Source organism: Polypterus senegalus, chromosome 14 (genome assembly GCF_016835505.1).
Source record: "Polypterus senegalus isolate Bchr_013 chromosome 14, ASM1683550v1, whole genome shotgun sequence".
Taxonomy (NCBI): domain Eukaryota; kingdom Metazoa; phylum Chordata; class Cladistia; order Polypteriformes; family Polypteridae; genus Polypterus; species Polypterus senegalus.
In genome coordinates, this window is record NC_053167.1 from 92638776 (window position 1) to 92663337 (window position 24562).

General features: G+C 40.0%; 1 protein-coding gene across 1 annotated transcript in view; it reads right to left on the reverse strand.

The window, feature by feature from the left end:
• Positions 1–279: 279 nt before the first annotated feature.
• si:ch211-106k21.5 overlaps positions 280–24562 on the reverse strand; it is a 57696-nt gene continuing 33413 nt past the window's right edge. The window contains exon 2 of the mRNA XM_039735018.1: positions 280–2682. Within this exon, the coding sequence (XP_039590952.1) occupies positions 1430–2682 (1253 nt within the window). The 3' untranslated portion in view covers positions 280–1429. The remainder of the gene's footprint in view (positions 2683–24562) is intronic.

Sequence of the window (24562 nt, forward strand, 5' to 3'; positions counted from 1 at the left end):
GTCCATTTTTTCCATGGGAATCTCTATTTAACATTTAAAGTCAAACAGAGTTTGCTGCAACTTACGTACATCAGTTTAAAATAGAAATAAATTACAAGGCAAGTGTAAGGTACATGTCAAAAAAAAGTTTGGTGAGAGTGAAAGGGAAAGAAAGGCATACAGGATGCAGGACAAGTGGTATATAAAAGAAAAACAACGCAATCGGCAGTTGCAGAGCTACCTGCCAGCTTTAGGATTACAGTGCCATGTCTACTGTAGCACTTGTATTCTCGTTAAATATTCTGTTAGGTTCTCTCGGTTTAGCTCCTGCTTCATAATGCAAATCAAAGATGGGCCGTCTTGTGGGAAGGGAGAAAAGGTAGGTGACTATTTTATATTGTAGTATGTCGGCCACTGCCTTCTGTCACAGTTTGTGCCACATCTTCTGCTCAGACTCCACAATATGAGGTTACACTTTTCCCAGAACTTCAGCCTGGACGAGGGAGCTGGCTCAGACTCAGAAGGTTACCCCTAGATCATTGTCCAGCGAGCACATTTTTGATGCACACCTCAGACAGGTAGCTTAGAAGGCAGTCAAGAGTCAGAACAGAGGACAGAAAACCAAGTGTGCAGTGACAACCCCATCTATTCTCCTGGCCCTGCAGTAATAAACTGCCAATCCCTCGGAATCCTGTATTTTAGTCTCTCGTGGCTCCTCAGGCTTGTCTCATGACTGTGACCACATTATGACTCAGATACATTTTTTGTTATTGCAGTACTGGAGCGTGAACCAGCTTCATGAAATACTGGCGTTAGCTCCAATGTACTGTCGTTTATAAAATCAATAGGCACTTTATGCACAATGGCTACAACTATCACCTTACCATTAAGGTTTGTCATTGGTTGAGAACTTTGTAAGGTTCTTCTGTAGGCTACAAAGTACACAGTAAGTGAAAATGTAGCAATAAATATCACCTACAGTACAAGTTTAGGAAGAGTAACTGGTTTTGCAAGAAAACAAGTATTTCTTAATGCAAACACCATCAAAACTAAAACTGCAGTGCTTCTGGCTTTCAGTCAAGCAAATGTTAATGTCACATTCCATTCCAATTTGTTTATGGTACTGAATTTTTAGGATGTGCTTATCTTGTGTTGCTCCACAGTCCGTGCTGAAAATGTCTTCATGCACAAGGCCAGAAAGTCTTACGGGATTTGTTATTTTGTGCACATACATACACAGAATAAATTTGTAGTTAGCTGTCAAAATATCTCTTGGGTTTCTGTTGTAACGTCTGATTGCGTTTTTTTTTTTATAAGGACAAGCACTTTCTGCCACGTGTTGCATGGGGAAAATATAGAAAGCAGCACCATTTCCCTGTTGCTCTGTAGTCTGATTCCTTTCTATCATCAGTGATGAGTGACCTTTCAGCAAGTCTATCAAAAAGCGTTTTCAGGACAGGTCCACATTTTCATATTCACAATGATCAGAGTCTTCGAGATCAATACCAGGAACAAGGTTATAATAATCCGTCGACTGGGCGAGATAAAGTTTTTCTCTGTCTGCTGAATCTCTCAGAACTTCAGTGACACTCACCACTTCAACATCAGGTTTGTTTTCTTCCATAAACTTGTCTCCTTCCTCAACACAGAGATCTGGTGAGGCTGGACAGGAATCCTCTGGATGGGCCAGAGAATCCAAGGAGGCACCGAGTTTGATTTCTACTTCCTCGTAAAGGTCACGACTACTACCTAGTAAAGCAGCCGAAGGTCTCAGCATTAGCTGGTTTTTCAGAAGAATGTTTTTCTCACCATCATTGGGCAGTGCCACCTCACAGGGAACATAATGGTGCTGCCGGTCCAAAAACCCTTTTGTTCCATTCCTGTCCACTGTTGCCAGCTGCGTTTCTGGTTTTGCCAGATCAAAGCTGGCTTCCTTGCTTTTTTTCCTCCTTCCACAACACCAACAAAGCATAATCATAAGAACAAAACAAAGTGGCAACAGAATAAAGAGAGCTGTTAATCCATGTGACCTACACAGCTCAGACCTCTGCATGGACTCCAGACTTTTTCCTATGTAATGTTTTGGGGTGGAACATTTTAAGCCAAGTTCATATCCTCCATTTCCAGCTTTGGGCAGGTTACGGTAGTTCTGAAGCTCATCATATAATGAGCAGGAACATTCCCAGGTGTTGTTAGAAAGTACTAATCTCTTTAGGCTTGGTTTCACAAATCCTGGAGGAAGATTAGACAAATGGTTGAAATCCAGATACAGTTCTTCAAGCTGGTTGGATTCTCGAAGAAATATGTCTGGCAGTTTTTGCAGCTTGTTTTCCTCTAGGTGCAGGACTCTCAGATTTGGTGCATTGGCCAAGAAAGTCTCTGGAAGAAACTTTAAAAGATTCCGCTCCAAGTAGATAACCTCCAGCGAGATGCTGCCATCATCACTGTGTATTATTTCCTCAATTGAACTCGATGAAAGGTCAAGAATTTTTAGCTTAGACATGCCTGAAAAGTTGCTCCATCGGAGGGTGCCGACAGTAGATCCGGAGAAATTTAGACAGCAGATCTGAGAATTCATAATGAAGTCATATGTCTCGAAGTCTGATGCTGACGAACAGGAGCAATTCCCGCTGTCACCTTTGACTAGTGCCATCTCAGAAAGGAGCAGAAACTGCCAGGATATTACCATCCTTGACAAGTGACCTAGAAAAGAGAGGAAAGAATAAGCAATGAATGAGTGGTGTAAAACTGGAATATTTATGAATTACATGACAGATTTTTTTGTTGCAATCATCACCAGGAAAAGAAGTTGAGATGAGAACATATCTCTCTATATATAAAATCCAATGTCTGTTTGTCTGTCCGCTTTTCACGAAAGAACTACTTAACGGACTTAAATCGGGTTTTTTTTTCTATAATTTGCTTGATTTTGCAAATTCTCCCATCTCGCTAAGAATCATAGTTCACTTGCAGAAGTGATATATTCGCGCTAATCCAAGGCAGAGGCTGCGGGCTGAGGGGAGGTGGAAGCGTGACGTCAGGAGTGGGAAGCTGGGCAGGAACCTCCTCACTGTCCTGTTTCACTAATATGCAGGCGAAGCCGCGGGACACAGCTAGTACTGAATATGTACAATCATATATACAGTCATGTGTAAAAGTAAGTACACCCGTGCAATGTTTTTTTCTTTTTTAACGTGGACATATGAAGATTTGATCTTGCATTTACACGGTATCTATAGATAAAAGTAATATAATAAAAAAAAATGACACTGCAATAATGATTTTTTTTCTATCTGTGGAAAAAGTAAGTACACCCTCAGCACTCAAAACTGGTATTGTCCCCTTTGGCGGAAACAACCTCCATGTGTGCATTTCCTATAACTGCCTTCCCGTCTCTGACATTGACTGGGAGAATGTTCTTTCCACTTCACCACACAGAATTCTTTCTGCTGTGTGATGCTTGTGGGTTTTCTTGCATGCACAGCCCATTTCAAGTCCTCCCATAGTATATTGATGGGATTCAGATCTGGGCATTGACTTGGTTATCCCAGAACCCTCTATCACTTTCTTTTTAGCCATTCCTTGGTAGATTTACTGGTTTGTTTAGGGTCATTGTCATGCTGCAAGGTACACTTTGGGTTGAGCTTCAGGCTTCTGACAGACATCTCATCCTTATCCTCAAGCACAGGCTGTCACTATAAAAATTAATAGTAGATTTTATTGCAGTGGGGTGAACAGGCTGTGATGTAGCAAAGCAGCCCCATAATGTAACATTTTCACTAGCAGGCTTTATAGATAGTATCAGGTTTGTCTGGCTTTTGACAAAAATATGTTCTAGTACTGTGGACAAATAATTCTATGCATCTTTGCCATGTCTATCCAGAGCACATTGTTCTATAAGCCCTGGTCCTTGCGTAGGTTTTCAGGTGTTAGCCTTGCCCTGATATTCTTTCCGTACAACAAAAGTGTCCTTGCAGCATGGCAAGAGCTATCTGGAAGATCTGTAATGAAATTCTGGGATTCTTAGCTTACTTTCACCATTTTGCATTCTTCTCTCGGGCTGAACTTGATGGGGCAGCCTGGCTAAGTTGGCAGTTTGACATCTTGCCCACTTGTAAATGCTCTTCCAGACAGTGGAAAGGTCGATTTCCAATTGGTGGGTGATCTTTTTAAATCCCTTCCCAGTCTAATAGGCATCATAACCTTCTTTCTGAATGAAAGAGTTCTTTAGATCTGGGAATGGTGATAACACACACTTCAACAACAAAGAGCAAATGCACTAAATGTTAAATCTGAGGATTAAATAGGTCAGTTTTTCTATTATGAGGCATTTAATGATAACTACAAGAGCGTACTTATTATTTTCAGGTCAGGTCAGGTTGAGCATGCAGTGGTATAGCATGTTGCCTCACCCACAACATGACGAAACAGCTTGGGATCCCGGTTGGCAACCACCCAGGCAGACATGTGGTCCAGTCCCACCCTCTGGAAATTACCATCTATCTGTCACAGCCAGGTGGCTTGTGGGCGTCTCCTTGGCCTGGTCCAGCTGCTCGGGTCCTCATGTGAGCTGGATCACCCTTTATGGAATCATGCCACATGGCCTCACAATACGGGTAATGTGCCTCATTCAGGACTCCATGATCAACCCCTGATTCAACATAAAGTCAAACCAGCGGTACCCAAGGTTACTCCAAAGAGACATAGTATCGAAGGGGTCCAGTTTTCATCTCAGGTCACTGGATAGCGTCCATGTCTTGCAACCATATTGCAAAACAGGAAGCACAAGGACTCTATAAAGACATGGACCTTCTTCCCTTTCCAGAGATATCAGGAGCACCACATACCCCTTTCCAGCAACCTCATGACCCCCATGCTCTCCCAATCTGTCTACTGACTTCATAAGAAGAGTTACCAGAGACATGAATGTCACTACCAAGTTAAATGAACCTCTCGACAAGGTTGACACTCTCTCCGCAGACAGACACACTGCTGATGACTGCGTACAAGAGATCATTAAAGGCTTTGATCTTGCTTTTTATTCAGGACACTTATAAGCCCAGATACTCAGACTCCTCACTCAGTCTCTTGAGAGCCTCCATCAGAGCCTCCATTGACTCCACCAAGATCACAGTATTGTCAGCAAAGTCAAGATCAGTGAATCTTTCTTCAACAACAGATGCCCTACAGCTGCTGGACCCCATGACCCAGCCCAACACCCAGTCCATTTAAGCATTGAACAGAGAAGGTGCAAGAATACACCCCTGACGAACCCCAGAATCAACTGGGAAAAACACAGAGGTTCTTCCTCCACTCTGCACAGCACTCACAGTACCAGTGTACAGGCCATTTATGATATCTAGCAACCTTGAGGGGATCTCGCGAACCTTCAGGATTTCCCACAAGGCAGCTCGATCAACTGAGTCGAACGCTTTGCGAAAATTGCCAAAGGCTGCAAAGAAGCCATCCTGATATCTGCATTTGCACTTGAGGAGAACCCTCAGTGTCAAGAAGTGGTCAATGGTAGACTTCTTAAGCGTAAAACTAGACTGTTCTGGTCGCTGGTAGGTGAGCAAGTGATCATGGATCCTATTGAGGACGAGCTTAGCAAGGACCTTACCCAGCACAGAGAGCAGTGTTACCCCCCTGTAGTTGCCACAATCCCGGTGATCACCCTTTCCTTTCCAGATACGGATGACAAGTCCCGTTTTCCAGTTAGCTGGGATGATTCCAGTCTCCCAAATGGAAGCAAAGATGGCTTGCAATGCCAGGAGGACAGCCTTACCATCATCCTGGAGAAGTTCACCCCGGATACCACAGATCCCTGCAGCGTTGCCTCCCCCCAACTGGTTCACCACCTGTATAATCTCAGTGAGATTGGGTGGTTCACAGCTAATTGGAGGATCAGCCTTAAGAACCGTGGACCCAGAGCTACTAGTGTTTTAGCCGGAGGATCAGCTTTGAACAACTGCTCAAAGCAGCCAGCCCAGTGATTCACAACTGTTCTATCGCCCGGCCTGACTGTGACACTCAGAGGGTTATTATTTTGACATGCAAAATTTGTATTTATGTTTATTTAAATGTTACAACTGACTACAACATGTAAATGTGGTAAGATGTTTGTTGTATTGTATTACCTTTATTTATAGATACTATTTCAATGAAGATCAAAGTTTTATATGGTTACACAGGTTAAAACAAGAAAAAAACACTTCATGTGGTTCATTTACTGTCTCAAATGACTGCACCATCCCCTGTATTTTTGCTTTTGTGTTGGTTTGTACATCTACTTTTTATGTTAATTTTCTTTTATTTTCTTACCAATTGCCAATAAAAATTACAAAAGTATTACTTACACATGGCAAATAGAATATGAATTCAAACATCAACAAAAAATCATAAGGTCACTCAAAACCAAAAGAAGAGCTAGATCAGACATTCCAATCTGGGGAGTAGGGAACAAATGTTTAAAGATAAAATCCTTTAAATATGATTTAGTGTTTTTTCCCCAGCAGTTTCACAGTGCTGTCAGAATTTTATTTGTGTCCTGGAAAATTAAATTAGCAACCATAGCACTTTAAGAAATATTTTGCCTCCACTCCCTAATGGAGTAATGGAATAAAACCTTTCATATTGTCCAGGTCAAGTATTTCTCAAAAGAAAAAAAAGCACATTTTCACAGCCAAAATAAACTTTAAAGAAATAATTTCAGAAGTGACTAACATTGTTTATACATGAAGAACTAATACATATAAAATACTGTGAGTGTAGTTAATGATGTCATAGACAAAGAGAAAATCTTTGTAACTGTATATAAAGTGTTTTGAAGATGCTAAATATATGGATGATCTAATGTATATCCAGCAAGACTTAGGCTAAAAATCTCGTCTTAATTATATGTCTGCAATGTAACCTTGACTTATTTTTATTTTTAAACCAGGGTATCATTCAGTCCTGAACTCTGCAAGTGAAGAATTTCCAGGTTTGTGATCAACCCTGACACTCTGTGAATGGAAACAATAGAGAGGAGTTCCTCCAAAGTGACTCACACACCAGTTGTGCACAGTATTGACTGGTAGGTCAAATGTGTTTTGCAGGACCACATAGTGAGCTGGGGTGGGGTGGACACTGAATCAGCAACTTTGTGGTTTACATCCACATGTGTATGTAAGGAATATAAACGGGGAGATCTTTCACCGTGCAAAGCCATTACCAAGTGTCTTTATTAAAGCTGAAAGCCATGGTGGCTCACCATGCAACAACTGAGACACATAAGTTATGTCTCAATACACTAAATTGCATCTAATGAAGGCCAGGCATGCACGGCAGGCATCTTACAGGCTATTCCTATCAAGAATGTGCATGTCCCAGGTCCTGAGTATTCTTATTTATAAAGCTCCACGCTCACAGCATCTTCAAGTGCCTCTAGAAAACTACTCTGACAGGTTTTTTGGTGCACCTTTTTTTCTTCTTTTTGGAGACAGGACTACATAGTTACACAATATATTCAGTTTATATCACTTACACAAAATTATTGCTCAGTCCTTTTACACATTTATCAATCCCTCAAAGTTTGCTTTCTAAAATAGATGGGGTTTTTCCCTATTGAATGCATATCTCTCTATTATAAAAAAAAATCCTGGAAAGGAAAAGCAGGGCGACGATACGTGATCTTCTTGGAAGTTCTCGGAAGACACTTAAAAGACCAGCGAGTCGTAAACAATATCAAATAACACTCAGTCGTGTAAAGGCACGTAGCACACACAAATCCTGTGCTCTCAGCACATATAAAGCATATAAAGACAATTCGTTCTAAATGAAACATTAACGACTAAGCAAAGAAGAAAGAGCAGCGTGGAGAAAAGAGACCCAAAAGCGTTGAAAAGAAAAAAAGGCAGATAAGAGATTATGAAAGCAGTGGAATTCAAAAGACTCAAACAAACGATGACACTCAAATGCGATACACATGTAGAGAAAGGTAAAGAATATGAAAGTGGTAAAATTCGAACGTATTGTAGTGTCCCAGCCAGGTTGAAGCCTTTTTTGTTTTAAGTGACTGTTAGGTCCGATTGAAGGAGGGTGGACTACAGCACAGAAGACTGATAGCAGTACCACAGCAGCAGAAAGACAGCAGATGATCTGATGGCACCTCCTCAGCATGCGTTCAGCCAACCCCCCCAACCCCCACTGACAATGCAAGGAGCATTATACGTCCTGAGAAAAAGATTTAACCACGCCCGGTCCGGAAATAAAGTATTGTCTTTACAAAAGTTTTAAAATAAAAGTGAAAATAATGCAATTCCCATGAAACTAACAATCTCTTTAAATTTTATATCCGGTAAACCAAACCCGGGGGTAGGCAAGCAAAGCGAGCAGGGGGCGGAGCCCCCTAGTTTTTAGATTTTAAAAAAATGGACCCTGGTGGAGGAAGTGTATTATTTTGTTATAAAGTCCAAAGAAGACTGATTAACCGAATAGGGGGTACTGTTATGGTCAAGCTAATGCCTTGTTTAATCTTTTAGAATTAGAATAATATTTTTGTAATATATATATATATAATATATAAATTAATTTAATGTTGTGCTGTTTATCGATTATGTTTCAATTTTGGATTATGCGAACTGTCTTAGCCTTAGCCTTCCTTGTCTGCCCAGTTTAATGTATGTGGTGTCTAAAAGGCGGGGCCTCCTAATCAGGCAGCTGACCTACTGGCAGGCCCCCACAGTATTTAAGCAAGGCAGGCATTCACTTTGTGATCTTCATCTTTATCTTTTTGATATTGGATTTGCTGCCTTCGACCTCTGCTTCATATTTAAGGTACTGCCTCTAATTACGTGTTTGGATTTGGGTGCTTCAACTTTGATTTCTTTAGCTTCCCATGCTTTCATAACTAATTAAACATGAAATGAGCCTTATTTTGTTTTAATTTGTGGGTTAGGGGGTTAATTAACAGTTTTTCCTTTTACCCTTTTGTGGATATTTTTGATATTTACTTCCTAGAAGCCTTTGATTCATTTTTGGGCCTAGGCAGGTCTGAAGCCTGCCTGTTGAGTTTGGGGCTTGGCTGCCAGTGGTGAAGCCAGACTGGCTGGTGGTATTCAGGTCTGCATGCCATTTTTGTGCTTCATGATGAAAGGATTCATTGTAGGTCTGATGTTTGATTAAAAGTTAAAAGGAAGAGAATCTGCAAATGACAGTTATGATGTAATATCAGACATGAATTGATAAGATGGATGTTAACTGTTCTTTAAAAATGGGCTTTCAACTAGAACATGGTAATAGATGGAAGTTGGTTAAAGTAATGTTTTTTACAGAAATTAAAGATATATGGTCACCATCTAGGGTACCCGGTGCTATTACTTTGGAGACTTTTAAAGTTTGAATTTGTTATATATTTCCAAAAGATATGTGAATGAGGTTTGACAAGTTATGTTGCTCCATTGCTAGTTCTCCTCAAACCTTGGTCCTTTGTTCCTTAGAACCATGTTTTTGCTCAACAGTGTAATGTTTATATGTGCTTACATGTTTTCTATGTTGCACAGAAATCCAATTCAATTTAAATGTCACTTCGCTTCACTTGAGTTGAAAAAACATGCAAAGAATTGTTCTCATGGAAAACCAACCGCCTTTCAGTGTTATTTTTTTATATATTCACGAAACAATTTCATCTGGTCTTGTGATTTGATAACTAAAGATTATAAATGGAAAAATATAAATATAATATAATAATATAATAATATAAATGAAAGCATGTTTATATTACAAAGACATTAATCTTATTATCCATATAACCTACACCAGACCCAGAAACATACAGTTAGTTCCATCAATATTTGGGCAGAGACAACTTTTTCTAATTTTGGTTCTGTACATTACCATAATGAATTTTAAATGAAACAACTCAGATGCAGTTGAAGTGCAGACTTTCAGCTTTAATTCAGTGGGTTGAACAAAAAGATTGCATAAAATGTGAGGCAACTAAAGTATTTTTAAACACAATCCCTTCATTTCAGGGGCTCAAAAGTAATTGGACAATTGACTCAAAGGCTATTTCATGGGCAGGTGTGGGTAAGTCCGTCGTTATGTCCTTATCAATTAAGCAGATAAAAGGCCTGGAGCTGATTTGAAGTGTGGTGCTTGCATGTGGAAGATTTTGCTGTGAACAGACAATATGCGGTCAAAGGAGCTCTCCATGCAGGTGAAAGAAGCCATCCTTAAGCTGCGAAAACAGAAAAAACCCATCCGAGAAATTGCTACAATATTACGAGTGGCAAAATCTACAGTTTGGTACATCCTGAGAAAGAAAGCAAGCACTGGTGAACTCAGCAACGCAAAAAGACCTGGGGCCTCATGTATAACGCCGTGCGTAGAACTCGCACTATAACATGACGTAAGCAAAAAGCGAAATGTGCTTACGCACAGAAAAATCCAGATGCAGGAATCTGTGCGCATCTAACTTCCACGTTCTTCCGCTACATAAATCCCGATCAGTGTGAAAACTAACGCCGTGCACGCGATTATGCAACGCCCCAAATCCTCCCAGAATTACGCCTGTTTGAATATGCAAATCAATATAAATCGCCCTTAAGCGCAGCCTTCTGTGAAAAGACAATGGGAAAAGCACGGGGAAACATAAGAATTTCAGCAAATACCAAGTGGAAGCAAAGGAAAACATACTATTTGTTCAAATAAGCCGTGGTATAATCAACAAAAGGAAGTTGATCGAGTGACATAGCGTGTTGGAGAAACTTGAAAGCTCACATCCACAAAATCGCACAGTGCCGGAAATAAAAAAGAAGTCACATATCAAAGTCGCCGTGGAAAGCCGAGTTGTAAGCCCACTGTCTGAGTGTCATATGAAAGCTTATTAGGGTACAGAGAACAAAGCCACACGGTGGGGAAAAAGCACGAAATGTCCACTTCAATCTCGACATTTCCACTTTAATCACGTAGTTTATTTTGTCATTAAAGTAGAACATCATAAAATTCATCTTAAAATCGTTTAATTAACCAGTTTCTAAAATCACATCGTAATTAAAGTAGCACGTTAAATGCTTTGTTTTGTATTTGATTTTCTATGTGCTCTATGTGTATGAATCACTACTTGCTTCTTAAACCGCTCTCTTCCTCCAACTGGACACAGAATCCATTACATTTGTGATATTACAGCTCTCTGAATAACTAAAATACTGAGATGTATACGTGATGTCATTTTCATGATGATAGGAGTTAAAGCACGTTATTAAACATGTTTCACTTGACGAAATAATTTATTGCAGCACTGTTTATCTTTCTGTTTTATATTCAATATATATTGGCGTAGCCGCCACTGCAGTCAGTGCTTTTCTTTCCCAAGTAACCGATCGCCACACAATCAGCTCTGTAATAGACGTTAAGCCATCTGTAAGCTTAGCGCCGATTCTTCAAAACGCTTAAAGAACATTGAAATATCTTCGTAGTACATGTTTAATTATTCTATCCTTAACGACACTCCCAGTGAAGAATATAGATTATTTAAATGAAGTTAAAGTTTTATCTGTATAATTTAACAAACATATTTTGCTGCATTTCACCTTAAAAATGATATCGTCATCATATGTAAATACGCGCTTTATAAAGTGGCTCAGGTTGTGAGATATTATAACTGTAGTGCAAGTTTACAGTGGGGTGATTGTACTTATAAGTACAAACAGTTCTACAAGGAGCACTTGATTGGCTGCATTTAAAGTTCTTGGGATTAAACTGTTTTGAACCGCGAGGTCCGTACAGGAAAGGCTTTGAAACGTTTTGCGTGGCAGAGACAGCGCGTGCTTAATGCGTATACCGATAATTTTCTTCCGATCAGCTGCTGCTGTGATTCACACTCAGATACAGTGATATAAATACTCCGAGTGGTGCAGTGAGAGAAATATGGAAAAAGATGATCCGCTGTGGCAACTCCTAACGGGAGGAGCTGAAAGAAGAAGAAGAAGGAGAAGTGAGAGTAACAACGCTAAAGCAGTTATGGTATTTGGAATACTATGGCTATTCCTGACCATTATATTGTTACAAGTTAATTACAATCAGATGCATTACACTAATAAACAATATGCAGTTAGTTTCGTGTATTTATAAAGCCGTCAGAAAATAATGAGTAATCACACAGGAACAGTAGCACTGCTTTGACGCTGGATGCCGCCAGTCTGCAAAACCGAGAGGAGAACTTGCACGACAAGGCATGAGGTACCGTGGAAAAGTGCGTGGCTTTACGCCAAGTGTAGGTTTTATACATCGCGATTTGAACGTGGAAAAGTTCTTACGCAACATTTCTGTGCGTACGCACCGTTTATACATGAGGCCCCTGGACGTCCACAGAAGACAACAGTGGTGGATGATTGCAGAATCATTTCCATGGTGAAGAGAAACCCCTTCACAACAGCCAACCAAGTGAACAACACTCTCCAGGGGGTCGGCGCATCGATATCCAAGTCTACCATAAAGAGAAGACTGCATGAAAGTAAATACAGAGGGTGCACTGCAAGGTGCAAGCCACTCATAAGCCTCAAGAATAGAAAGGCTAGATTGGACTTTGCTAAAGAACATCTAAAAAAGCCAGCACAGTTCTGGAAAAACATTTTTGGACAGATGAAACCAAGATCAACCTCTACCAGAATGATGGCAAGAAAAAAGTATGGAGAAGGCGTGGAACAGCTCATTATCCAAAGCATACCACATCATCTGTAAAACACGGTGGAGGTAGTGTGATGGCTTGGGCGTGCATGGCTGCCAGTGGCACTGGGACACTAGTGTTTATTGATGATGTGACACAGGACAGAAGCAGTGAATGAATTCTGAGGTGTTCAGAGACATACTGTCTGCTCAAATCCAGCTAAATGCAGTCAAATTGATTGGGCGGCGTTTCATGATACAGATGGACAATGACCCAAAACATACAGCCAAAGCAACCCAGGAGTTTATTAAAGCAAAGAAGTGGAAAATTCTTGAATGGCCAAGTCAGTCACCTGATCTTAACCCAACTGAGCATGCATTTCACTTGTTGAAGACTAAACTTCGGACAGAAAGGCCCACAAACAAACAGCAACTAAAAGCCACTGCCTGGCAGAGCATTAAAAAGGAGGAAACCCAGCATCTGGTGATGTCCATGAGTTCAAAACTTCAGGCTGTCATTGCCAGCAAAGGGTTTTCAACCAAGTATTAGAAATGAACATTTTATTTCCAGTTATTTAATTTGTCCAATTACTTTTGAGCCCCTGAAATAAAGGGATTGTGTTAAAAAATGCTTTAGTTGCCTCACATTTTTATGCAATCTTTTTGTTCAACCCACTGAATTAAAGCTGAAAGTCTGCACTTCAACTGCAACCGAGTTGTTTTCATTTAAAATTCATTGTGGTAATGTACAGAACCAAAATTAGAAAAAAGTTGTCTCTGTCCAAATATTTATGGACCTAACTGTAAAGGACATTAAGTTCAATGTTTAGATGAGACATATTTAGCTTCTGTGCTTCCAAACACCCAAGTACAGAAAGAACAGAGGAAATCCTACCCTGTTTGGAAACAATAACAGCATACTGCAGCTAGAAAAGAAGCCGGCTTTGACCTTCGTGGCCATACTGAGGAGGGCTGGGTGACTCAGCAGAACATTCTAAAGGTTGCTAGATAGTGGGCTGAGAAGGGAGCTTATCTTTGAATGTAAATACTGATGGATTAGGATTTTCTTTTTTGCTTACTACACCTATAAAAATTCCATAACAACATATTCTTTTGGTGACTTGGAATGACCTGTAACTTTTTCAAATGTAACATGTGCCTTATGGTTATCTAATCTATTTGCAAACAACTATCATATTTACTTTTGAGGTTTTCTGTTTTTGTTTCTCAATGCAGGAAAAATGCACAGACTACTGCAAAGTCTTTATTTAAAATTAGTCTCACATTTTCAGCAATGGGTAGCATAATGGTCTGGTTCACATCATTGCTGCCTTTTAGTGCTTGGACCCTTGGTGCATAGTTTGGTTCTCAGTAATACAAATACCTCCTATAGAACTCACAGGTATTAGCAAACTTAACACAAATTTACTAAAATGACTGCCATCACACATGTGGGCTTCAGGAGTATCTGATGGGTTCTTGCCTGGGGGGAATGTATACTCAGTACACAAGAGCTGGCTGACAAGTCTTCTGTCTGCCACCACAATGGAGGAACACTCACCAGAAGATATCTGACATCACTTCTACGAGAACGGCCATGACTCCACCTGTTCCACCTGCATGGCCATATCAACCCAAATTTGATCCAAGTCAGCATTCAGTTTGAATCCAGCTACCCAAGAACCTCAAGCCCGCTACTCCTGAGCCTGGTGAATATTCACCCAAATTGCTTGATTGGTTGTGTCTTGCATCTTACTTTTTCTTTTTGAACACTAAATGGGACATCCACCTGGGCCCAACTCTATCTTTTTTTTGTTCATTTTGTTCACATTGCCATATGACTTAAAGTTTGCAAAACTTTTGTTGCACTTTTTTTTTTCTTTTAGCCAAGTCTTTCGCCTATAATGACCTTAAAGTGGTAATAGAGTGGTTAGTCTATTTATACCACAGGAGATTTGACAGATATTGTGTGTCTATCTGCACCAGGGCCATAAGCATCATGAAAAATAGACATACAAGCAAATAATAGAAATATGAGAGATTCCATTACAGCATTTTATGGACAAATGTGGAGCAGAGATGTTGGGGTTCAGCAGCCATAATAATAAAATGGATCCAGGTAGAGGGGTGGTGTTACGAGTGTTTACGTGTTCTTTCCGTTTGTGTGACAATTTCCTCTCGGTACTCTAATATTTGTATTTTCTGTGCCATTCCGGTTAAACTGAGAGGAGGCTCTGTTTACGTGAATATGGGCATATGGGTGAGGATGGCTGGAGGAGGCTCTGTCTCCAATTCATAGCTTCAGAGATAGGATCAGGCCTAGCATCCATCCATCCATCCATCCATCCATTATCTAACCCGCTATATCCTTACTACAGGGTCACGAGGGGTCTGCTGGAGCCAATCCCAGCCAACACAAGGCACAAGGCAGGAAACAAACCCTGGGCAGGGCACCAGCTCACCGCAGTAGGCCTAGCATGACCCCTCATTTGAATAGGCCAGCTTGTATAATGGGTGGACAGAAGTGTGTACTCAAAGTTTTCCTTTGTTAAACCTTAAACAGTACACTTCAACAAACACGTTTATTAAAAGAAGGTTTATTTGCTTCTTAAAATGAAAATCGCATTGTAGATTACAGAAATAGCAGAGATTCTGTCATGCATTTTGTGGATACATCTGATGTATTGCCCTCAAATTACTTTTTCACTTTAAAGTATATGTGTATTCTTAAAACTGACTTCCATCCATCCATTATACAACCCGCTGTATCCTAACTACAGGGTCACGGGGGTCTGCTGGAGCCAATCCCAGCCAGCAGAGGGCGCAAGGCAGGAAACAAACCCTGGGCAGGGCGCCAACCCACCGCAGTAAAACTGACTTTGTCTCCATATTTGATTTTGTTGGGTTCAGTTTTTTTGTTCTTCCACTCTTTTTAAATCGTAACTGTTTTCTGAACAAGCAACATTTGGTGGAAATGTAACACAGGCTGTGAAATTTATTAATGCGCCTTTTTTATGTTGCAATATTTGCTGAGAATGCTATATTGGAGATCAAACTGCTTTTCACTAAGGGTGATATAATTATTGTTGCCATAAAAATCATGATTTATGACCAGTCACTGCAAGGAGCCTTTTTCCATGAAGTGTTTGCAGTCCCAGCTGAGTTTACATTAAATGCGTTCATGACAGTTGATGAAGGCCCACGCCTTTTAAATATAAAACCAAAGATATGCCTCTTAATAAATAAACACACCACTACTTGATGGTGCTTGTTATCAGTAAGTCATTGTAGTTCAGATAAATTGTTGTCCAGGTATTTGATTAGTTCAGAAATTAGACAAGTGGCAAATTTCATATGAAATAACTCAAACTATTTAAAGTCTTATTAAAAAGAATGTACAGAATAAATAAAAGATTTGTTTCTTTAAATAGTCAACATTTTCAGCTAAAAAAAATTGACTTGTGGATACCATCGAAATACACAGTGGGCCTGTAGCTATAGTTCTGCAACCTAATGAATTATAGTAATATTTTCTTTTTCTCAACCAGCTAATGTACAAATAAAGCAATCAAATCGTTCACAACATAGACGTCCGGGGGAACAACAGGATTATTTGTAAAAGACATTTCTTATTTATATATGCATCATCCCAACGACAGTGTAAAAGTGTGCAGGGTCCGCTTTTGCCGGGTTTCAGTGTCATTAAACTCTGCAGACAGTTCTAGTCATGCAGGTAAGTGGAGTTTTTGAAGTTTTTACCGACTGTGCGTCATTGTAGCGTATGTGAAAGGTTAAATGTCTGTGCAGCTGAAGGTCACACTGCTTTCGCTCCTCTCTCTGTCTTCATAATGGAGTGTTATTCTTTGACCTGACTGCTCCTTTCTTTCATGGCTTTGAAACACAGTACAGAGTGCAGTAAAAAAAAGTCCTCATAGCCTGCAAGGATAATGGTGAAATACTTCAAACAAAGCAAAATTTTAATTTAAAAACTTTCTGTCTATTTATTTATTTATGATAGCATGACTGCAGAAATGCTCTGAAAAGACTTGATTTACAACCAGAAAGCATTAAGGGCTTTTCATAGATACGGTGTTAACGTGTGTATGTGGGGTATTACAGTACTTGATGTTTTATTGGTAAGACTCCAGTCAAACTTTGAGAGAGGATTATAACTTTCTGGGACAAGTTTAGTGCAGACAGAGTACTTATTCTATAAAGTTAAATTGTTTAGCCCTAAACACTTTTTACGTGCAGCATATTACTGGCTCTCACTGCAATGGCAGGAAAGGCTACAGAGGAAGGATGCAGAAAAAAATGTTTTTTTTTTTCCTTTTTTAAAATAATAAAAAAGAAATCTCAGGGGACAAAAAATTCAAAAACGTTTAAGTGCAGCCTATTGTTCTGGGCTGCTTTTTTTTTTTTTGCAGCCACAGCATCACCATACATTCAGCATCTAAGCTTTGAGATATTTAACCATTATTCTTGCAAGTTATTGTTCAGATGAATTAATTTAGTGACTAAAAAGGTGCCATCATAAATGTCTTTTTCATTGAATTTTACATATTTGCATGGATGCGGTTTTAAGCTCCTTCAACTAGCGGTTGTTTCTGCTTTTTAAGTTTTTATGCAATGTACTTTTATATGCTTGTAGGGAAAAGTAGTGTTTCTTCCCAATGAAGAGGAGCATCCACGAGAATTAAAAGATTTGTTGTTTGGTGAAAGTGTGCAAGCGACAGAGACGCAAAGTGGCTTGCGAGCAAAGCGAGAAGGGTCAAAGCCCCCTAGTTTACAATAAATTCAATACATATAACTTATTTAATCTAGTCAAAAAAGTATAACCTAAAAGTTGTCATTTTCTACTTTTTATTTAAGAAATTCTTAAATTAGTTTTATTACAGAATGGTTTGCCTTATAGTTCACTAGGCCTGGCCTGGTCACTGTCTGAATGGCTGAGGTTATGTTGTACTCACTGCCCAAATACATACAGCATGTGTTAATAAAGTGGAGAATTGTAAAGCGAGTGAGGCTCGGTGCATGATTTAGTCATGTGATGGACGGACACCCCATCGAGAGCTGGGTGAGGCACTGAGCTGAGAGCTGGGAGTGGCTCTGACAACACCACAAAACCACAGTGGATTAAACAAGTTTTACAAGGTTATTAGTTCTTGATTACCTCAAAAAACACTTGTCTGCAACTTGCTAGTCAGTCTATTCTACAGTATTAGGAGATTCTTTTTCTCTGTCCATTTTGTGAATCAGCTTATTGAATGCAGTGTTGGATCAGGATGCCAGTCCATCACACTAGATCTCTTGACAGACGGTATGAGAAAACTGCAGTTCTTGTGAGGAACAAAATTGCAAAACCTGGGTCTGAAACCTTTTGAAGTGAAAATACAGGCAGAGTGTCGTGCTATTCTAAGTTGATTCATGGGGAGGAATGCTGTATTATATAATTCATGTGCGCTGGAAGCTTAAACAGCAATGTGCTGAACACAATTTTCTTACAGCAGCAATATAACTAATTGCAAATGGTATTCTATTTTTGGCAGTTAAGAGCACTTGCAAAAAAAAAAAAGCTAAGTAGAGAAAATGGAACACTAAATGGCATGTAAAGAAAGATAAAGAGGCCTTCAGTCCTTGAAGAAAGGTGGTTGAGGTGCTTCTCACAAAAACACAGCACACTGGGTAACTAACTTGTGGGGCCGTGCAATGTGCTTCACTTTACTGTGCAAAAGACCCAAAGCACAAAAACGTGGCAGAGGAAGCCCACACCTCCAGTTCTGTGTGACTCTCTGTTGTGCTCAGAGCGTATGACTTGTGTTTGTGATGAAAACAATCAGTTGGCCTGTGAAATGTGCTTCACTGTTAGCTGTGAATGCCGCAGATCTTTTCCTGTCAGCAATGCCATGTGCCCATACCATTGTGCGGGCATGCTGTTCTTTTTCTGTTAGCCCGGGTGCTTTGCTGTACCATGGCTTACCGATGAAACGACACAAGCCCAATTGTGTGGCAGAGGTAGCCTGCTCCTCAAAAACTTGGGACAATGTACACAAATCAGGTCATAAACTCTCAATCAAGATCAACACATTCAAGGCCTAAATCAATGCTTTTTCAGTTCTGCTCCATTCTGACATTCAGGACAACCCATCAACCACATAAGCCTGGTTTTTCTAGTGCTAAGTCACAGGACACAAAATAGGAACAGAGCCTGGGTGGGATGCAAATGTGTCACAGTGCGTACACGTACGCTCAAACTGGGTGAATTTAGAGCTGCCAATCATCCTGACAAAAACATCTTTAAGATGTGAGTGAGAACTTGTTGCTCTAGGACAGGGGTTGGCAACATACAGCACGAGGAGCGATTTTCAATGGCAGTCTGATTGAGCTGAAATATTGTAAAAATTATATTTTAATTACAGCGCATGCGTTCACACCGTCACCCACGTTTTGCACATGCGACTCACATGTAAATGGAAAACGTGTTCAGTGCAGGCCGTGGTATGTGAAAACAAACCTCTTGTTGTTATTATATTTACAGCGCTTGTGTTCACGCTCTGTATCCCCACCTAGGTTTTGCGCATGCGACTCAAATGTAAAGGGAAACCAGGTGTTGAGTGCAGTACCTTGAAACAAACCCCTCGTTATTATTAAGTAATATATACTGCCCTAAAATGACTCATAAAAGACAAAAACTTGATGTTTGCTCTTTTCAAGGCTTTTGGATGAATGAATATGAATTTGTACAAACAAAAGAATTGTGCTGTGTGTGTGTTGTGTGTCGTACATCAAGTGTACAAAGTGTGATCGTGCCCTGTTGGGAAGCCTGGGAGAGCAGGGGACCAAAAAATAGGCAAGCCATTCCCCGGGACATGAAAGGACAGCCACCCTGGGTTACATCGGGGCCACATGCAAGGGGCTGTAACACTCAGGCCTGTTGGGTTATGTGGCCACCACCAGGGGCTGCTGGGATAATTCCAGAGCTGTGGTCTGCAGCACTTCCACCTCAACCGGAAGCACTGCCAGAAGTGGAGCTGAATTTTAACACGCAGCACTTCCGCCTCACCCAGGAGTGCTGCCAGGACTTGATTGGGGAACACCTGGAGTACTTCCTGGTGTGGTATAAAAAGGGCCGCCTCACTTCACTCGGGGAGCCGGAGTCGGGTGGAAGAGGAGGGAGCTTGCAGGAGAGGAGAGGAGTGGAGTGGAGGCGATGAAGAAAAGGAAAGAAAAGAAAGATAAAAAGATAAGGGCTGAGTTATTGAAAGTAATTGTGGGTGCATTGTGTGTTGCAGGAAAAGTAAAATAAACCGTGTGTATTTGGGGACATTCTGTCTGTGTCCAGGGGTCAAACTTCACAAAAGACATTATAAAACAAAACATCAGTCCATGTTTAAAAACTCTGATGAGAAAAGTGAAGCTGTTTCTGGCTTTAAGAAACAAATGACTTATTTTAATCAAATAACTGGTACAATAAAAATAGCCACAGAATGTAACTATACAATTGCTTCACATTAATGTATTAATAGCTCTAATTAATACTAAAGAATGATTAAACATATTTGAATTCTTGATAATTTTCATATTCAAACTATGTATTTTGTATTTATAATCCATCCATCCATCTATTATCCAAACCGCTATATCCTAATTACAGGGTCATGGGGATCTGCTGGAACCAATCCCAGCCAAACAAACCTGGGCAGGGTGCCAGCCCACCACAGGGCACACACACCCACACACCAAGCACACACTAGGGACAATTTAGGATCGCCAATGCACCTAACCTGCATGTCTTTGGACTGTGGGAAAGGAAACCCATGCAGATATGGGGAGAACATGCAAACAGGAAGCGAACCCGGGTCTCCTAACTGCGAGGCAGCAGAGCTACTCACTGCACCACCCGTGATTTATAATCTGTAATACAATTTTTAATAAATGTGTTACAATTTGACAAAACTTTCTTTTCACATATGATCCTATGTATTTTGAAATATTGAATGACCAATAAAATAAGATCTGGTTATAATGGGCTTCAAAAGTATATTGGTTCAGCACGACACGGCTGAAAGGTTGCCGACCCCTGCTCTAGGAGAAAACTACTGGCTTGAATTTGAAAAAAATTGCCAGCCCGCAAAATGGCTGGAGAGATCGCACTTCTGTGACACAGCAGATTAAGGTGGCAGCCATTTTCCTGAATATTGAGACTAAATGAACTCCACGTAAAACTCTACATTTCAAATTAGTTACAATATCCTTATGAATGTGTGTTTTATTTCAAATTTTAAAAGACTAAATTTTCTAGCTCCTACAAAAAGGAAAAACAATTTTGATTCAATTAATGTATTGGTTAACAAATGGTCTTAATACAAAAGCAGAGTGAAAAAGAATGAGAAAGTTAACTTTTTTTTGCTCAGAGTTCAGCACACATTATGGCAATGCTGCCCTTACAGCAACTAATATTGACCCACTGGGATTTTTTCCAGTTAAATTAGTGTATGACAGTGTATGCGTTTAAAATGCCCAGAGGGGACTGGGTGGTCTCTTGGTCTGGAACCCCTACAGATTTTATTTTTTTCTCCAGCCTTTGGAGCTCTGTCCAAAAAGGACCTTACTCTTATTCTATGTTAATTAATGTTGACATTGTGTCTTCTATTTTTCTATTCATTTTGTAAAGCACTTTGAGCTCAGAATAGTGCTATATAAATAAATGATTGATTGATTGAAAATGGAAGCAAGAAAGCACTTGCTCATAAAAAGGGTCATGGTAGGCTTGAACAAACTTCAGAGTCAAAAAGCTGATGCAAAAACCTTGACATCCTTTGAAAAGTATAAGGAGGAGATTTGAGGACTTTTAGTTATAAGCTTAGCCAGACAAGCTTGTTGGACTGAATGGTCTCCTCTCATTTGTCAAATTTTCTCTTAATTTCTATGTTCTTATCTATACTATAGCTTGGTTAATGACTACAGGAATGGCATTATGATTTATATTTCATTATGGTGCCAACCTCCTGAAATAAGCAATTTTGCTGCATAATGCTGGAGGCAATCTGCAACCATTTAAGGAAAAAAACAAAAAAACTTAAAACACTTCAACAAAAAAACTTTTCTTCTCTATTGACGTGTGCATAAACATTTATTCAGAAATGCATTATTGTATTGTGTTGGATGCCACTGAAGTGCTTTTATAGTCAAAGAAATGAGAAGGCCTCATCAATAATGGCAAGCAGCCAATTCAAGGTCAAATTTCGGAGAAAGGAAGTCTTGCCAAGTGGAGATCTGAGGTGCTCTTTTAGTCTGTAATCAGGTACTCAGAGAAACAAGCAAGTATAGCTGTGCTGCTCCAGTGATATGCATGGGAATTGTAAAGCTGGCAGGTGACCAGCCACAAAACACAACAATTGTCATTAAACAGCAGAACCTGAATGTCAGGAGAAGGAACTAAACAAGAGAATTCCTCTTCTGCTGGTTAAAACAAGACTACTGTGCATTACAGAAACTAGGCAAATACTTCAACAGCCTGTGGGAACATTTACAGTATACATATTTGCAAACAAAATGAGATATGTGACGGTTTGTTAATGCCATTACAAGACTGTTCTGTCCAGAGTGAGGTTCCAACTTCCTAAATATATTAGCTGTTTGGAACTAAGCAAGTTAAGAAAATGAAAGGATGAATTTAAATGTATAATTATCCTAGATGTGTAATTAGTACAAAGATTTCTTTTAATAATTACTACCTCTTTAAATTGATTCATTAGTTTTATAAAATTTCAACTGCAACCGCATCAAAAAAGGCCATCTCAGTCTAGTTTTTCAGCGTATCTTCAGTTTGAGTCTGATCCTACAAAGGGTTCCATTAGACTGCATGGAAGACACCTTGTGGGGTCCAAGTCCCCTAGATAGTCCAGCTGCAAGTCTTAAATGACTACCGAGTGGTGGCTCTGACTTCACACCTTATGAAGACCTTGGAACAGCTAATATTAGCTCACTTGCACACCCTGATCAGAACAGCACTGGATCCTCAGCAGTTTACCAACCAGGACCACATATGGGTGGAAGACGCTATCATCTAAATGCTGAATACAGTCTACTCCTATATTGTTTGACTTCTGTAGTGCATTCAACACCATACAGTTGCGGGTGAAGAAGCTGCAGTCAATGCAGTTTGATGCTACCATTTTGTGGTGGATAATGGGCTACCTAACTAGTGACCACACAGTTTGTGCTGTTTAAAAACTGTGCATTACACATGGTCATGTAGCACAGGGGCCTTCACCGGCTCGCTTCCTATTTACCCTGTAAACCTCACACTTTAAATCCTGTCATCTGCAAATAACTTTTTTTGTGAAAAGGCCATAGTTAGGTGTATCAGCAATGGGCAGGACAACTAGTTGAGGTCACGAGGGAAAGATTTTGTTGAATGGTGCAAACTGAACCATCTGCAGCTTAACATCAGTGAGACAAAGGAGATAATCATAGACTTCACTCTGCCCCGTTTCTTGTTAATATGGTGAAGATGTGGAGGTGAAGAGGCCATGTAAGTACCTCAAGGTGCTTCTGAACAACAGGCTTCAGTACAATGCCAACACAGAGGCTGTATACAAGAAGGGTCAGAGTGGTCTCTATTTCTTGAGAAGGTTGAAGTTGCTTGGTGTATATAGGCCACTCTTACGTGTCTTCTACCAGTCTGTAGTGGGGCAACGTGTTTTCTATGTGGTAGTGTGCTACGGAAATAGAATTAGTGCAGGTGATGCCAACATACTAAACAAAACCAATTAAAAAAGGCTAGTTCAATCTTGGGAGTGAGGCTGGACTCACTGGAGGAAGTGGTAGAATAGAGGTCACTCTGGAAGCTGCTTACTATCGTGGACAGTGACTCTCACCTCCTATACGAGGTTTTGGCCAGATAGAGGAGAATATTTAGTAACAGACTGAGGCAACTGCATTGCTCCAAGAACCACTGAGAGAGAGTTTCTAACCTCAGCCATCACGCTCTATAGTGAGTTACCCCTCCATCGCCGTGGTCTTGTTCCTCTGTGCTGAGTGGTACTCAACTGATCTAAAAGACCTCTTAACAGACAATGATGCTGTATGCAATATACTGAGCCAATGTCTGACATCCTGTACTGTTAACTGTGAGTCTCTTTACCCTTGATAAGTACTTATACTTTCTGAATTTCCTTCTAGATAATTCTTGTTATATGTGTTTTTGTACCTTGTTAGCATACTTAAGAATATTATGATTCTTGTTATATGTACATTTGTGCCTTTTCCCTGCAGCTGCAGCACTTCAATCAATCATTTTCTTTCTGTCTTTCCTTCTTATAAGATAACCCAATGTGAAGTCCCATCACAGAGATTCTGAAGCATCGAAAAGGTTGACCGCAGCCTAGCACATAAGATCAGCATTAATACAGTTCTTCCCAAATTCTAAAACTGTGGACAATTTCTCACATGGAACCACCAATGAAAAGCCCCAGAATTCACACCATATTCTGTACTCCAGTGTCCTGCATCCTTTACCACTCCAGGCCAATTAGCTAATCTGTCGCTTTAATGCAAGAACTTAAATGCATCTCAGTGCTTATTCTGGTTGTATTTACATCCCTAGAGGATGAGTATGTGGTAAAAGTGTCAAGAAATAGCAAGATGCAATTCCTATAAATGCAAAATATGCAGTTCACACACTCAGGCAACATTTCAGGATATTCAATCCACCCATCTACCCTTTTTCTGTATGAAATTTCAAATACAAACTGAGTACACAAATAGAGTTAAGAAAATAAATGTGCAGAAAAAAGATTATTTGATAAGGCGAGAAATGCATGTGTACAACAAAACTACAAGGTTTGAACGTTTCTTGCTCAACGTAAAAGCAAACATTTTATTACAAAAATACTTCTCATTTGAATCTTCTCTCTTTGAAATGTAGCAG